Raw genomic sequence first — 16,341 nt, forward strand, 5'->3', positions numbered from 1 at the left:
GAAACCAACTTGTTTTTTTCTTTTTCTTTCTTTTCAGTGGTTCTGCTTCGCAACATCTGATATTGCTGAAGCACACACAGCCACAAAGAGTAGTAAGCAAAAATCCCAGTCAGTACATGACAGTAACACCTGTATCATTCACTTCCCACTTTATGAGCTGTTGTGTGAAACAATAACTCCCGTGTTTCTGTGTGTGTGCCCTCCTGTCAGAATCTCCAATGGCACATCGAGTCTTGCCGCACCAACATGTGAAGCCCTAGCGCTTCATTAATTTCAGTTTTTCATTACGGTGAACTCCCGTCTTCCCTGATTTTTTCCCCCTCCCTCTCTTTCCTTCACCACTCCTTCCATTAAATTTCTTGGCAGCAGCTGTCAAGGAGGTGAACCTTAAGGAAGTAAAATATTTTCTTGCTTTGTCGCTGCTTACTGAATAAGCAAATGTTGAAGTCCTGTGAAATGCAGAAACAAAGACATACTTCACTTAAGGTTGCAATATGCTTACACCTACATGTAGTTTACTAGGATTTTACTAAACATCCTATCAGAACAACAAGTAAGGACATATCTAAGAGCAGATGGTATTGATCTGGATGTCTTGGGGTAATCGGTGCAGCTGATTTATGGAGGAAAGACAAATACTTATTTGCTCTTTGTTCTGTTTCCAGTTGCAGAACCAGTAACCGGAAGAGCCTCATCCTGACCAGTACTTCCCCCACCCTGCCGAGGCCACACTCTCCATTACCTGGACACATAGGTCAGTGAGACATATACCTGCCTGCCAATATATAAAGGTAATCTCATGTATTCTAAATGTCAACATATACAGGGGAAAAACCCCTCAGCACATTCTTACCTCCAATGTGTCTCGATTCATCTAAGAGATCAGGTATTTTTTTTTACCACTATTTCATTTTGCAGATATAGTAAGGACCGTTTTCACCATCTGGCTAACATACATTAAGGAAAATGTGATTTTTTTATATATACTTAGCTTTTTGTCCAAACTCGTTACATTCATTTTGCTAGATTTTGTTCATTTATATTTTTGTGTGTTTGAATATCTTTAAAGTATGAATCAGTGATAGGAATTCAACTAATTTAAAGCACAAAGACTGGTTGAATATACAGGCAAAATTATGCCAGAAAAATTATGGCAACACAAAGGATGTAATTTTACTGTAGCTTTCTTAGAAAAATGTTTCCATATATTAGTCAGAGTATGTTATATAGATCTACATTTGAGCCTATATGCTTAATTTTCAACCTGTGTGCAGAATATATCCACAAAATATTAAACCAATATACCTAATTATTTGTATTAGTTAAAAAAATGTATTGAAGTAATTTATTAACAACTTTTAAAAAAGACAAATATTTAAATTAACCTAATTTCTATTATAAAATGTTTGGTGAGAATTTTCCTCCTGCTATTTTAGAAAGTACAGATAAAATTGGATATACAAAACAATCTGTATGTTTACACTTTAAAGCTCTTTGCAGTTTCTTGAAAAACTCCTCAATATTTTATATCTAATCTGGTCTAATTGTTTCTGTATTTGCATTGTAAGACTGGCGTCATACACTCCAAAAGTCTCCACAGTTTTTCTACTGGGGGCTGTATTGTAAATAGGCCATTACAGCACCTGTAGTAACTTCTCCATGTCTTTGATATGCATGCAGGAAGCGGTTATGCAAATTCTTGTTGAAAAATGCATGGACTTCTGTGGAAAAGATGTCGTCTTGAAGGCAGCATATGCTGCTCTAAAACCTCTGCTGTACCTGCTGGCATTAAGGCTGCCATCATAGAAGTGGAAATTAGCTTTGCCAGGGGCACTGATACAAACCCCTGCTGTTACAGAGCCTGGCTTGGAGACCAATTTTTAAAAGTAGTCAAAATCACCCCTTAGTGTCTTTGATCTAAAGCACAGGTCATCCTTTCACCATTTGAACTAATCTCTAATCTACAACTCAGAATTAAATTATTTTGTATTCCTAGAATCAATTTATTAGACATTATGTAGAGAGAATCATTTTTCTTTAAATATTTAATATTCATTTACTTATCATTTTTGTTAAGTAATTGAAAATCCCCTGACCTTCTTTGCTGCTCAATGGTTTATTCTTTTGGCATCTTTTGCTTTTGTGCCAAATCATAATTCTAATCGCTTGTAGAGTTTGAGCACAGACATCACCTTGCATTGCATTCTGGGATTTTTGGGGTCTTACTGTCAGATCTGCTAAACAGTTGTCTACTGGGTGGTGGAAGAGTGATACAGTAGAGAAAGAGAAAGAAAAACAGAAAGGAATATAAAGAAATATGGTTTTATTTATTTTAACAGAAAGCCTTACAGACAAGCAGCAATTTCTTTTTACTCCATAATGTTTTGTAGATGTTTTGCTGAAAAGCTCTCCACAAAGTGAAGAATTAGCTATTATTTTCTGCACACATAAATCTTACCTTTTATCTGATGTTGAAGTTTGAATCTGCCTTAGACCTACACAGTATTCACTGCTAGTATAAGCTCCAAGATGAAGATATGCTACTGTGACACAATGTTAAATAAAATGCTGAAAGATTAAAATGTTACTCTTAATAAATATTAAGATTTAAAGATGCTTAATAATTAACATTCAGTCTTTTGTAGAATATTTTTGTAATAATGTTTTGTAATAAGGACAAACAGTACAGTTTTGGATTCCTAACCTACTGTGATTCAGGATTAGAAGTGACCTAGATTTTGACGATTAGATATGAAAATGTCTATGTCCGTCATTAGAGACTTGAGACTTGACTTGGACTTGGAAAAAAAGACTCTGAATCACAACAGTTAAAAGCAAAACTAAAAAAAAACACATAGTGCGTGTATCTTTGGTAACTTTGTTTAGTGTTGTATTCATATTTCCATACAACTGCTTCCCTGCTTCACCATCACTTTACCTTAGCAGATTAAACGTAGAAACATTTCCTGTAGGTGTCCAAGTGCAAAAAAGGCAAGCTAGATCATAGTTGTCTCAAAGACAAGAGTGTAATGTCCTGCTTTATATTGCTGGCTTATTCTTCTCTCCACCTGCGTTTCATCAGGAAGCAGTCCACTGGACAGCCCTCGCAACTTCTCACCAAGCGGACCTGCCCACTTCTCCTTTGCCTCATCTCGAAGGTTGGCTTTGCCTTTTATCACACCATCTGTAGCCACACCTGTGCTTTACAAAAACACAAGGCATTGCAGTTAAATTGTTCTTTGGATTACTTTTGCACACACAACGTCTATCGCAGATCTATACGTCTTTGTCCTGGCCTGCTCCCTCTACGCCTGTGTGACAATGTCTTGACAGCAGGCTGACACAGTTTGAATCAGGCGAAGAGCCAGGACTGTGCCCCTCATTACTCACTCAGAGGAGGCGTCAGACTCTGTGATGATTGGAGAAAGCCTCGAAGGAGAAGAACGAAAGAATCCTACATGTAATTGGATTGGGAGGAAGTGAAGGTGGCGGATTTGCTCTTGTTTAACTGCCAGTTGTGTTTTGCCATGAAAATAAAATAGAAACATAAGGTTACAAAAGAACTCATCCTCCTCTCGGTGTCTAACAAGAATCCTCTTTTCTGATTGTAATTTTTTGTCTTTTGTCAGGGCTGATGGGCGTAGATGGTCTTTGGCATCTTTGCCTTCCTCAGGATATGGTACCAATACACCCAGCTCAACGGTAGGCTCAACAAAAAATTAATACAGTTTTTTTATTTAACTTACAAGAAAGATGATTTTTATTTGTCTTGAAATACTATACTTAAATGGTCAAATCTTTTTTATATTAATCTTTCTCTTGTGATCTGCTTTATATCAACACACCCATAATTTGCCACATATATAATTATATGTATTGCAGAGTTTCACCAACATGTACAGCTGGCTCATGAGGACAGTAGATGACATTTTATCTGTAAATCTGGGAAAATTACTAATGCCATTTTTTTTTGTTTTTACAAATAAAGTATGTGCAAATTACAAACTTTCTTTTAAAGAGTTTCTAATCCGTTAGAACTATTGATGTCCATGTTAGACTTTTTGATGCAAAAATGTCAAACAAACAAGTTTTGACTTGAGGCTCAGACTCTCCTGTGTTCACATTATCCTGTCTATAAGGTGTAGCCAAGTTATCTGACAAAAAGCATTCAATAGAAAGCAAAAGCAGCCTTTACGTCCCTTGAGTTTGTTGTCTTATTATTGCAGCAGCAACCTCTCTTATCCCCTCTCAAATCGAGGAGCCTTCTGACTAAGTGTGCCCTTGTAACAGGAAACTTGTCTATCAAAAAGCAACAGAGGATTTCTCTTCCCTCTGCACAGTGTGAAAATGGAAACTCACTGGGATCATATGCTTTCATCTCCATGTGTACCAGAGAAGCTCAGGAAGAAAACTAACATGAAAGCGAGAGAGATCTGGGTTTCTTCCACACTAATCTTTCTACCTACCAAAAATCCTGATCTTAGAAGCTCTCTTATTTCTGAGTGAAAAGTTTTGCATCATTCTCATGCATATATTTATTCTATTCAAAGACTTAATTTGCATATATTGTAAAGATTTAAGCATGGATGAATCTGAAGATACATAGTTTTGTTTTGCTTTAAAATGATTACATGCCGCAGTTGCAGCTGAATGCCATGGATACACAAACATGTTCACTCAAGCGTTCTTTGACTTTGTGTTCTCTTCAGTGAGTCTTGGGTGATTTTCTTCTCAAAGCTTTTGACTCGCAAGAACATGCAACGCATGTAAAGCAGAGCTAAAAATATCTAATCAGTTGCTAAGATATGATCGACCTGGCTTAGCTGCAACTCATATCTTAGAGTTTCAGGGAAAAAAAACGTGCAGCAGAGGTAATTGAAAGGAAATGTAACCAATCGTTGTGTTTGCAAGTGGTTTCTCTTTTCATCTCTAAATCTCCAGAGAGGCAGCGAAAGATGATAAAAGGAGCCAACTGAGACAAAATGAAAGAGAGGGAGTTAGAGATGAAATATGATTTCAGGCAAACGGAGAGACTAAAACAGCAATCGGCTCAGTCTGAATGCAAGATGTTCGAAACATAAGAGGCTTCTGTGAGAGATGAACACTGCCAAGGCACATTTATGTCTTTTAAATTGTCCATTTAGGAAATGGATTGTAATGCGAGGGAAGCTCAGGTGGATGTGTCAACTCAGTCCACTTGCAGTGCATTTATTTATATCCTGGAGAAACTCACCTCCTCTGCATCCTTTCTGCTTATTCCTCCTAATTTCTGCACTGCAACAACAAAGTAATTCACTTTACTGACTCTTTTTATTGAAGCTGAAGATATCTGCTCTGTCTCTCCAAATTCTTTTTACCTCCAACACACCTCTCCAGCCTTTCCACCCAGTCATTACTGCTCTGCTGGTTCTGACATGCGCCATTACTCGCTTGATTAGCTACAGTGGGACACTTGCATACTAACCAGAAACAATGACAGGAGAACTCTTGTGTTTAAAAAGGAGTTTTTCTTTGAGAACGTTATATATAATAGAAGCGCTGCTGTAAACCCATGCAACGTATCAAATCACAATCGCAATCTCTAAGGACTGTTGGGTTGCAGTAATTGGTAGTATATGTACTTAGTTTTTTAAAGCTTTGATTGATCAGTGAACAGTCAGAGGTTTTCCCAGGATGATCTATGGAGTCAGGCGCAGGCAGATCTATTGATCTGAATTGACTCTGAGCTGGAGTCCAGTACACTTCAGCAGGGCTGTTGTAAACGAATATTTTAGTAATCGAGCAATCTATCAATTATTCTTACGATTAATCAACTAATTGGATAAAAAAAAAGATAAAATAAAACATTGGTAAATCTAACATAACAGCAGTGTTACTATCGCATATCAACATCAGTCCAATTTTTCACATTTGAGCTTCGCTAACAATAACTTTTATGTAGGTTAGAAAATGAACTTGTAACAATAATAGCTCACTTTCTAAGTTAACCAGAAGAAAAGTTACACAAGAATCTGAAGTTATATTAAATTTAATGATAAAGAGGCAGGCTCACAAATACGCTTATAAAAATGTCTATACTCCAGCTTTTGGTTTATGTATTCATCTTCAGTCAATTTAATAGATGAACTCTCACCTTGCCCAGTCATTTATAGCTTTGTGTTTATGTTAGCGACGAGATTTGACACCTTCTTTCGTCACACACAGAAACTCATCAACCAGCTATGTGCCGCCATGATGAGCTCCGCCACCCATTCATTTAGACCGGGATGATATTAAAAACATTTTCCGGTTCGTCCGTAAGACTACACTTAGGTTAATCATCTAATGCGCAGCCGCCCGCAGTGTTCAGTCTATCTGCTCACCTGTATAAATACACCTTGAGCTCTTCCCCACTGTTCGCTGTGAACCGCCACCAGGCAGCAGCTCCGGGATGAAAAAAGCTGCCTTACTCCAGCATCGTGCCAGTCATTTTAAGGATGCTTATTGATCTCCCTAAAAACGACAAAGACCCGCCGGACATAATCATCAATCAATAAAATCCTCCCAGGCCGAACTTGAAAATTGGACCTTCTGCTGCTAACACTTAGCTTTCGTCAACAACTCAGGCAGAAGTGAGAGCGCTGCGCAACGCAAGTAATTACCCGGCCGGAACACGGTGCATTAAATAATGAAACATAACTTAACGAAGCTTCGAGGCAGTGAAATTTTCCTCGAGGAATTTTAATAATCGAGGTACTCGAATCACTCGAGGAATCGTTTCAGCCCCAAACTTCAGTGCATCTTGCAGATATTTGCTTGTTTTTGACCTTAAGCATTTTCTACTTTATACAGTCCCTTGCAAAGGCATCCGGTTGAGCTTTTCCATGTTTTTTGATATCACCAAAACAACCTCGATGTATTTTATTGTGACTTCATGTGGCACACAAACACAAACTAGTGCTTGGATAAAGATATGTTTAAAGTTATTGTCTGGTACAAGGTGAATCTTCACACTAGTTGCAAGTACTTTGGAGCTTCTAACAAGTTTTATTACAGCTTTGCCTTTTATTTAGGTCCGTCTGTCTTTCTTGTTTCTGCTGAAGAAAATTATCTAAACAGCATGATTCTGCCACCTTGGGGGTCAGTGAACTTTTTAGATTTAACTGCGGTATAAAATCTCGATGGGGCATGAATACTTTTGCAATGCATTGCATTACTCCTGTGAAGCAGAGTGCACTATCCTGTTGGGCTGCGGCAGCTGCCATCCTGCAGGTGCTGTTGAAACGGAAATCGTTTTGTGGTAAATCAGTGCTTAGCTGGGTGCGGTGACAAAGAGGCATCTATATTAACTCTAAATCCAAAGATTTTCCTGCAGAAAGTTGCATTATGCCATCATGATCAGCACTTTGTTCTCGTTTTACTGCTTTAAACTGTGTCAGTGTGAATCTGTGTGTATCCAAAATCAATAAAACCTCATCAAAATGCTACAAAGTCTTGAAATTGACTGCTAGGTGATCCAACTGTGCTCCTCGTATAGAAAGCAGTTGTAGATGAAGTGAAAAGATATACTCACAGAAACTCTTTGAAATATGAGGTCAATACTAAACATATCTCTTCTATATTGATCATTATATTAAATAAAATTTCTATGAAATAATCTTTGTGTCCAAGAACTTCCTAATTAATTTAGTCCTGTCAGCTCTTCTCTAAACTGAGCATCAACTGGATTTTTGTAGCAGAAATGATTGTGACCAAAGCTAGCTAGCCTTGAACTCCCAAAGGGAGATGTGTTCATTAAGCCTCACATTGATCCAGGCCACTTTCCACTCCTGTGGAGAAGAAAAGTCTTTTGTTTGAGCCCAAACAGCGTTACCTTCACCTCCCAGTGGTATCAAACACTTAAAGCAGCAAGTCAACTTCCACTTTAAGTTACATTTTTGAGGGGCTGAGGTCTTTCTGATGTTTTCTAGACTACTAAAGTTGGCTATGCTCCTACACAAACCCTTTCAGTGCTGTATTTTCTCCACCTCTCGTAGTTGCTTTCCTTTTACTTAGCTGTTTCTATCAATCAGTTTTCTACCCACACACATCATGCTGTGCTTTCTTCTTTTCTTTTTGATGTGGTCTTTGTTATCTCTGGGTATCTATTTTTAAATGTTTGATGTTTTTCCTCCAAAGCCTTAAAAAAAAAGTCAAAGAAAGAGCAGGTCACTTTAACCCCTCTCTTTTTTCCCTTCTTTCTGTCTCTGATCCCTCTCCAGTCGTCCAGTTCCTCTCAGGAGCGTCTGCACCAGCTGCCCTTTCAACCAACCATGGATGAGTTGCACTTCCTGTCCAAGCACTTTGGCAGCACAGAGAGCATCACAGACGATGACGGGGGGCGGCGTTCGCCTCATGTGCGACCTCGCTCCAGAAGCCTCAGGTACAAGAGCTGCAGGTCAAAAGAACGATGTAGAAAAGCATTTTCAAGTGCTTGCTTGCATCCTAATGGAAAGATCTTATGCCAAATGGTGGAGGTAGAACAGATGAAAACCAAGAAAACAAGTCTACATGTAAGGTTTTGTTTTTTTTTCTCTGGGTTAATTTAGGTTTTTGTGTCGTTTTCAGTTAAATTTAGTCTTCGTGTTGTCCTGTCCACTCCATGATTGTCCCCAGCTGTCCCTTGTTTCTCCTGATTGTCTTCCTGTGTATTTAATCCCACCTGTGTTCCTGGTTTCTTGTTGGGTCCTTGTCTAATCTGTCTAGTTCTTGAGTAACGTCTGTCGTTTCGTCTGCTGTCAGTTATTCATTTGTTCCAGTTGTGAGCATTAGCCTTCCGCTCATCTGTGCTGCCTGGATTATTGTGTTTTTTGGATCTATGGATATTAAATCATCATTCTCACTCAACAACCTGGGTTCATTGCATAATCCTCACATTTAAATGACACTACATTTAAAATGCTGATTAATTTTACAGGGATACAGAAGCTTATTTTATAAAGGATAGGGTTCTTCTTAGAGCAATATTTGTGTTCATATCAATCATTGTTGTAACCCTTGAAAAGAGAGATTTTTAGGAACACCTTAGAAATAAAGGGGTGAATACTGCACTTGCAAATTCCCTAAAAAGAGTAAATGTGTCCTCAATTAACATATTTTTCATCATCAGTTGTTAATCCAGATAACATTTTGATTGGCTGTATGTTTAAGATGTACTGGTCGGAGCTTTGTAGTTGATTTCAGGTTTCTAGTTGATCTTTGCCCTGCTGTTTTGTACATGGAAAAAGTCAGGTATGTAACAAACAAAAGCATAGAACCCAAAACTGCTACAGAGCTAAATGACCATCTCTATTGTAGCAGTCTGAATGAACAGCAGCCATTTCTGTGTAGACAGAAGTTTACTTCTTCTTATTTGGTCTTTTGTTTGACTTATATTGATATTGTAATTAGTCTTCTCCCTTCAGCATTAACTTCCACACTAAAGAGTGTGTGAGATAGGTGTGGTGGATTTTCTGATCAGATTGAATTTTGAGTTTTCAACTGGCTGGTTGCTCAGATTGTGTATATAGAAATCTAGTAGCATTAAACTACAGTGTTCCCCTGCTTCTCATTGCTGGGTGATGATTTTGTATTAAATCTGTTTCTGGCGGTTAATGGGGATTGTAATAAAAACATTACAGAAGCGGAGTGCACTGAATTTCTGATGACTTTATTAACATAATGGACCAAAACAACATTCATAAAATTAAGTAGAGCAAAAAAAAAACTCTCTTTAAGTATAAATTATAAGATAGCATCTGTTAACTTCTTTTGTTTTGCTGTATTTTTTGCCTGATTTCCTCAGTAAGAGCTGCACCAGAATATTCAGTGGTGTGACAAAGTGTTTCCTGATTTCATATTTTTATGCAGTTTTGTCACACTTAGGTGTTAATTTCTTTGGATTTCTTAATGTTGTGTTGCTTTTGTGGATCTTTTAGTGTACTTCACTTTGTCATGCAGGTCGTATTTAAATGATGTCTTAATTCAGCAGTGTGGCAGTAACCAGGCTTTTCTGTGCCTAGATACACTAAACTCAGGTGTGTTAAATCACAGTTAAGTTATTTTTGTGAGGATTTTTTGTCTCCATTAATAAACGCCTTAATTTAAAAACTGCATTTTGTGTTTACTTGTGTCGTCTTTGACTAATATTTAAATTGGTTTGATCTAAAACACTTTAAGTGTGATGAACATGCAAAAATAAAGAAAATGAGGAAGGGGGTAAACACTTTTTCACACCACTGTATGTGTATATTACTCTCCTGCTGTCTGTTTGTCTCCTCAGCCCAGGGCGCTCTCCATCCTGCTATGACAATGAAATTGTGATGATGAACCATGTCTACAAGGAACGCTTCCCCAAGGTCAGGCTCACACAAACCTTACCTAAACACACACACACATATTCCTCTAACACACAGCACAATGGTCAAGTCTTACTTGCAGATAAAACATTCATTTTTTAACAGGAATCAGACCTTTCAAGAACACAGATACCAATTATTTTAGCAAGAACTTCCAAGCAACAGATACAATCTTAAAAACCTTTCAAGAAAACACATTTAAGATTTTTTTTGTTTGTTTTAGGGTTGACAGGTGGCTCAGTATAAACACCTTTTATCCATTTCAGGTGTTAAAGGATCGGTTAATTTGTTTACATTATAAGTTTGACTTTTGTTGAGAATGAGCTAATTTGACCTCAAGATGAAAAGTAGAATATCATCTCACAGGCTGTGCTGATTTATTTCCAATGCTATTGCACACAGCTGCTGCTGTTTATGTTGCCCACATGAGTCATTTATAACATTCAGCAACAAGTCGGCATTCGGAAAAATGAGAAGCACTTTCTGAATCCTGTCTCAAACATTGCTGCCATTTTTATTGCAGCTGGATGAGACAGAATAATGCAATACATGTTTACATAGTGGGTTTAAGATAAAAGTTCTTCACACCTCTTTGTTTCTCACCCCAGAAGCTTCTTAAGTTAGTCAGCTGTAGAACATATTGCAGGTATTTATGTAAATCGGGAATGTTGAGGCAAAGAAGGTCTAAAACCTGCAGTGTTGAAAGCTTTGAGCACTAAACACTGCTTTCAGTAGTAATTGCTTACCTTAAATTTGACATTATTGAGGTTTGGGTCTTCAGACTGAGTTCCAAATACAATCAAAAGTTTGGCCTAATTCCTCTCAGAATATTATTTGTCCTGTAAATGCCAGTAGATTTCACATGAGTGTCTCCTTTAAAGCTCAGTCAAATGCTTGCATTCTCATACCTTCACTGTTTATTTATAGAGAACCCTTGTGAATACTTACATTTAGCTGACCTCCACTAAAGTGCAGAGCACACTGCAAGAACAAAGAGAAGTATTGATATTTCGTGAGGACTTTTGTGAAAAGGGGATCCTAAGATGTTCAGTCAATCAAGCTCTGCTGGTTACTGTTCAAAAGCTTTTCACAGCTGAGGGAGCAGACAAGCACGAGACAGGCGTCCTGGTTTCTGTTTCCATTGGAGACTTGGACCTGACTTCAGTTTGTACTTCTAACACAAGAGTACCTAGACTGACAGAGGAACAGGCAATATTAATATAATTTCTATATAAAGTGGTCATGATAAAAAGAAAGTCTTTTTCTCATTGTTTGATCATATGCTGAAGGAACATTTTAATCTGAATCTGTACGAAAACGTAAAACGTATTAAACACTGTCATAATTACTGAAAGGAAATGAGGTCACAATGTGTATTTGTCTAAAAATGTAATAATATACCCTTATTCAGTTGCTTGTAAAATCATATTTTTCAGCACAAACATGGTTTCCTGCCTGACTTTAACTCTTAATTGTCTCTAGAATTTTGACTTAAATGTCTGTATTTTATGTAGGGTTGTGAGGATTTGCTTATTCAAATGCATGCCATGCAACAAATGTCATGTAATATACTTTAATAGAAGAATCCTCTACTTCTAAAACTTTACAGAAGTGTGCAGTCAAGGTTCTGTTGCATTGTAGTCTAACTCATCACACATGTCCCCACTAAGGCCACAGCTCAGATGGAGGAGAGGTTGGCAGAGTTCATCCAGAACTACTCTCCAGAGAACGTGCTGCCCCTGGCCGACGGGGTCCTCAGTTTCATCCACCACCAGGTCGCCGAGATGTCCAGAGACTGCCTGACCAAATCACACGAGGGGCTGATTACAAGCGTTTACTTCCGAGAGCTGCAGGAGAATCTGGAGAAGCTGTTGCATGATGTGAGTTACGCATGAATCATAAAGATGGAGATAATTGTTGACTTCATATCTCACCTAACGTCATCCTGTCTTTCTTTGCCAGGCGTATGAGCGCTCAGAGAGTTCAGAGCTCACCTTTGTCACTGAGCTTGTGAAAAAGCTCTTCATCATCATATCTCGTCCTGCCAGGCTGCTGGAGTGTTTGGCAAGTTCCTTCTGACCATATATATGTTCCTTTTATCAGTTTGGTTAGTTGGTTAAAAAAAGTGTTACAAATCTACTGGGATTTATTAATGCTAAGAGGAAAAAATAAAAATCTTTAGTAATAATCAATACTTCCTGTTATCTGCTGAAAGTGCTGCTCTTTTATTTCCTCGCAATAAATCTCTCAAGCAAAGAATAAACTGTTTAGTTTGAAATAGTTTCTTACATCTCTCTGAGAAATTTCAACCCTCAGTAAAATCATCGTTTTAGATTTTGTGCCAAATTCCAGTCACCTACCAATTTCCCTAAGCATCTTTACACTCACTCTGCATATCGGTTTCTTATTAGAATTACATAAATTATAATAGGCATAATAAGCTTTTTCCTGCATACAAGCACTAAATAGTTCATTAGCATAACATTGTTGCATATTATCTGTAGCAATTCTTCAGTTGTGATATTCATTTTGCATGTGTCATTGCATTTAGAAATAGATTCCAGTGTTTATTTGTTGCTTTTAATTAAATAGCAGTATTTGTATCGTATGATATGTTGGAAACATATAGATGTGTTGTATTATGCAGTAGAGGTCAGGGTCTTGTTAAAACTGTGTGATTCGGTGTATCGCAAATGCTCTGCTGCCGCAGCATATATACTTAATCCTCCAGGATATTTTTTTACTTATCTGCAATATGGAAATTGGAATATTCCTTCCTCCTGTACCTGGCTGTTCTCTCAGAATCAAATCTGCCCTGTTAGATGGAGCCATGTCCTTGGCATGCTGATGCATATTTCACCTGAAATTATCTAGGAATAACACTAGTTGTTGTGCACATATAAGGTCTAACCACACCTGCATATCTGCTCGCTGATTGATGGCCTCCACTGTTCATCTGGCTCCTAAACCCTCCGGCTCATCTTTCCGTTGTCAAGGCAACCGTCAGAAGAGGTCGATAGGGTCAGTCAGGATGTAGCAGGGACTTTAGATCCTCACGGCTCTAAGGTTGGAAAGGAGAATACTTGCACTGATAAAATGTTGTCCGTGGCTGTGGAGTTCATTTGGCATTCAGGTCAGTTACAAAGTCTGATTTGTTGAAAATGTCACACAGTGAGTACGCTGCTAGCTGCCGGAATATTATCCTCCCAGCATAGGAAGTGATCAGAAAGCCAGGTTAATTCCTTCTCCTCTGGAATAGAGGAGCAAAGATGAGAAAGCATGGACGGAAATGATCCAACATGCCCTCGGTTTTCCAATCAAAATGTTTTCCCTGCTACAAGAATGAAACTGAGTCCCACAAAAACGTGTTCCACTTGAAAAAAGGAGGATTTTGACAAGAAAAAGGGAGCAATTCAAAGTCTACAGGAATGTTAATGCTGATTGTGTTTTGTCATGTAGTGGACCAGTTATGCTTCTACAACTCTAGTGCATTCTTTTAAATTAGCAAAATATTACTTGTATGATGTTCTTCTATCCTTCATTCTTGTGTACGTTTTCATTCTTTCAACTCTTCCTACTGGCGCTTCCACGATATTTTAAACCTCTTCTCGAAATTTCTTCCTTGCATTTATAGCTTTAGTTTCCTATACTTAAAAATGAATGTAAATAACTGTAGACTCTTGAAAACCTAAAAATACATAGGGATGCTCTTAGGATTGGTTCTTCAAATAAATGCCCAATTAGTTTCTGTCTTTCTGTCATGAATACATTTGTGTGCTTACTGTTTACATTGATTTCTCTTCAACATTTATCCATCCAATGACAGGAGTTCAACCCAGAAGAGTTTTACCATCTACTGGAGGCTGCAGAGGATCATGCCAAAGAGGGACAATTAATGAAAGCTGACATCCCCAGATATATCATCAGTCAACTGGGACTGACCCGAGATCCTTTAGAAGGTTAAAGAAAGAGCGAATATTTTTTATCTTTTTGTACAACGTTCTGCCTGAAGCAATTCATACAGAATTATTTTTTCAGTTTGGAGACAGGCTTTAATAGTTTCAATTTATTTCCTGAAGTCCAAGGATCACTGCCACTCTTTTAGGTGCTGAGCTTCCTATCCTGGAGATGAACAAATAATTCACCGTAAACACTTGAAATAGTTGGAAAGATGAAGGAAATGCACCATGAAGCTCAACCCACAGTAAAAGCATCTGAGGATAAAAAGCTCACTTGTTATCAGTGAGTGTACAGACCAAAATAAGAAAAGTGGTACATTTGTGCTGAGAAAAAGACAGATTATCTGTTTTAGTGATTTCTGAAGGGAGCAGCTCTATCCTGCATCAATCTGAATGTTTAATGCACAGATTTCTTCATGAATTAGATCTGGGAACTGAGATGATCATTTAATAAGTTTAATTTTGTATGTTGCAAAACGTTTTGCATCAGTACTTTGCTGAAAGATCCACTGACAATCCAGTTTCCAGATTATTCATTTGAAACCTCCTGATGTTTCAACTCTGATGAACTTAAAAATTAAATTATACATTAACAAAATACTTCATTTAACTTAAAGAGGTTGTTAGGGGAAATAACTGAGTTTGATAAAAAACAGTTATTACCTAAAATTATATTTTTTCACCACTAAATAAATTTACTCATAATGGTTGTATTGAAAAAGAAATTTCGGAATGACGGTGTGGATAAGGATGCTTTGAATAAGACTGTCTGTTTTAACAGTAACATTTGCTGGGTAATATTGTGTAAACGTTGCTCTCTTACATTTATGGTGAGTTAATTTGAGCCCTCTCACTCAAAGTTTTGTCAATTTCTGGTGAACTGCTCCTTTTGTAATCCTTTAGGAGCTTTAATGGTTTAATGTGACAGAATAACTCACTAAGAAATAACCACATGGTTTTATTTCTGACTGAGTGAAATACTTTATTTTAATAAATCTCTGCTAACAATGTGCCACTTGATATCTTATCCTGCACAGCCTTTTGCACTTACATTGTCATGCACTGGCATGCATGCACACCCACATAGCCTCTTGCACGTTCTTACTTTCACACTATTGTTTCTTTTCTTGGTTTCTTAGCGACGAATGACAAGTCTTTCAGTCTGAAACAGAAAACTCACTAATTATGTGATTCTCTCCTCTGTGACTTTTATCTACAAACAATTTATTAACTACAGCGAAGCGTTGTCGGGGCTTTGGAAACTAAATTCTCAGTCAATTATTTCTCTGCCACGTCAAAACTGTGGCACAATCGGAGGATTTAACCAGCTGTCACATAGAAAATGCAGGAATGTTAACCGTTGGTTGGCAGTGCTGCCGAAGAGGAGAGAGAACAAAACAGGGAGGAAGGAGAGCTGAAGAAAATAGCACCACTTAAAAGGAGGACATTTTGGTTGCCAAAACAAAGTGGGATGCATGTGCTTTTTTTATCTTTATAACACCACTTTTGTTTGAAACAAACATGTTTCTCTACAGAAATTGTGAGCCTTGACAGCTATGACAGTGAGGGTCCACACACTCCAGAGACGGATGACTCAGCAGAGGTGAGGAACTAACAAACAAACATCCACCCGATGCTCCTGTTTCATATCAGCAGTCACACACATTTCACATGGATGTCCCTACAGACTAGCATAAAAACTTGGACAGTCAGCTGTTGCAAAAGAAATTGCTTACGTTAATGTTTGAGTTGTGATTTTAAGTCGTTGGATGTTCCCAGGGAAAAGGCAAATCCATCAAGCCACCCTGTGAAGAAGACTTTCAGACCATCAAACTGATAAGCAATGGAGCTTACGGGTAAGTAAAGGATTTGTACCTCACTGAGTCCGCACCGAAAGGAAATCACATCTGCTTAAGGTATATAAAGTCTTTAGAGGATAAAATCTGGAGAGTTTTTTGGGGACTTACAATCGACTTAAAAAGTTTACACAAGTTTAACACTCCTAGAAAAAGCTGGTTTTTAAAGGT

The 16,341-nt window shown here is 37.8% G+C and overlaps 1 protein-coding gene across 3 annotated transcripts in view; it reads left to right on the forward strand.

Annotated features, from left to right (window-relative positions):
* Window positions 1-16,341, forward strand: part of LOC102221895 (microtubule-associated serine/threonine-protein kinase 1) — a 69,850-nt gene that overhangs the window by 32,205 nt on the left and 21,304 nt on the right. For all 3 annotated transcript variants that reach the window (XM_005797516.2, XM_023333920.1, XM_023333921.1), the window contains exons 3-12: window positions 666-754; window positions 3,083-3,158; window positions 3,630-3,702; window positions 8,241-8,401; window positions 10,280-10,355; window positions 12,026-12,235; window positions 12,318-12,419; window positions 14,182-14,314; window positions 15,850-15,917; window positions 16,094-16,170. In XM_005797516.2, the coding sequence (XP_005797573.1) occupies window positions 666-754; window positions 3,083-3,158; window positions 3,630-3,702; window positions 8,241-8,401; window positions 10,280-10,355; window positions 12,026-12,235; window positions 12,318-12,419; window positions 14,182-14,314; window positions 15,850-15,917; window positions 16,094-16,170 (1,065 nt within the window). The remainder of the gene's footprint in view (window positions 1-665; window positions 755-3,082; window positions 3,159-3,629; window positions 3,703-8,240; window positions 8,402-10,279; window positions 10,356-12,025; window positions 12,236-12,317; window positions 12,420-14,181; window positions 14,315-15,849; window positions 15,918-16,093; window positions 16,171-16,341) is intronic.

Source organism: Xiphophorus maculatus, chromosome 5, assembly GCF_002775205.1.
Source record: "Xiphophorus maculatus strain JP 163 A chromosome 5, X_maculatus-5.0-male, whole genome shotgun sequence".
In the NCBI taxonomy this organism is placed as follows: Eukaryota; Metazoa; Chordata; class Actinopteri; order Cyprinodontiformes; family Poeciliidae; genus Xiphophorus; species Xiphophorus maculatus.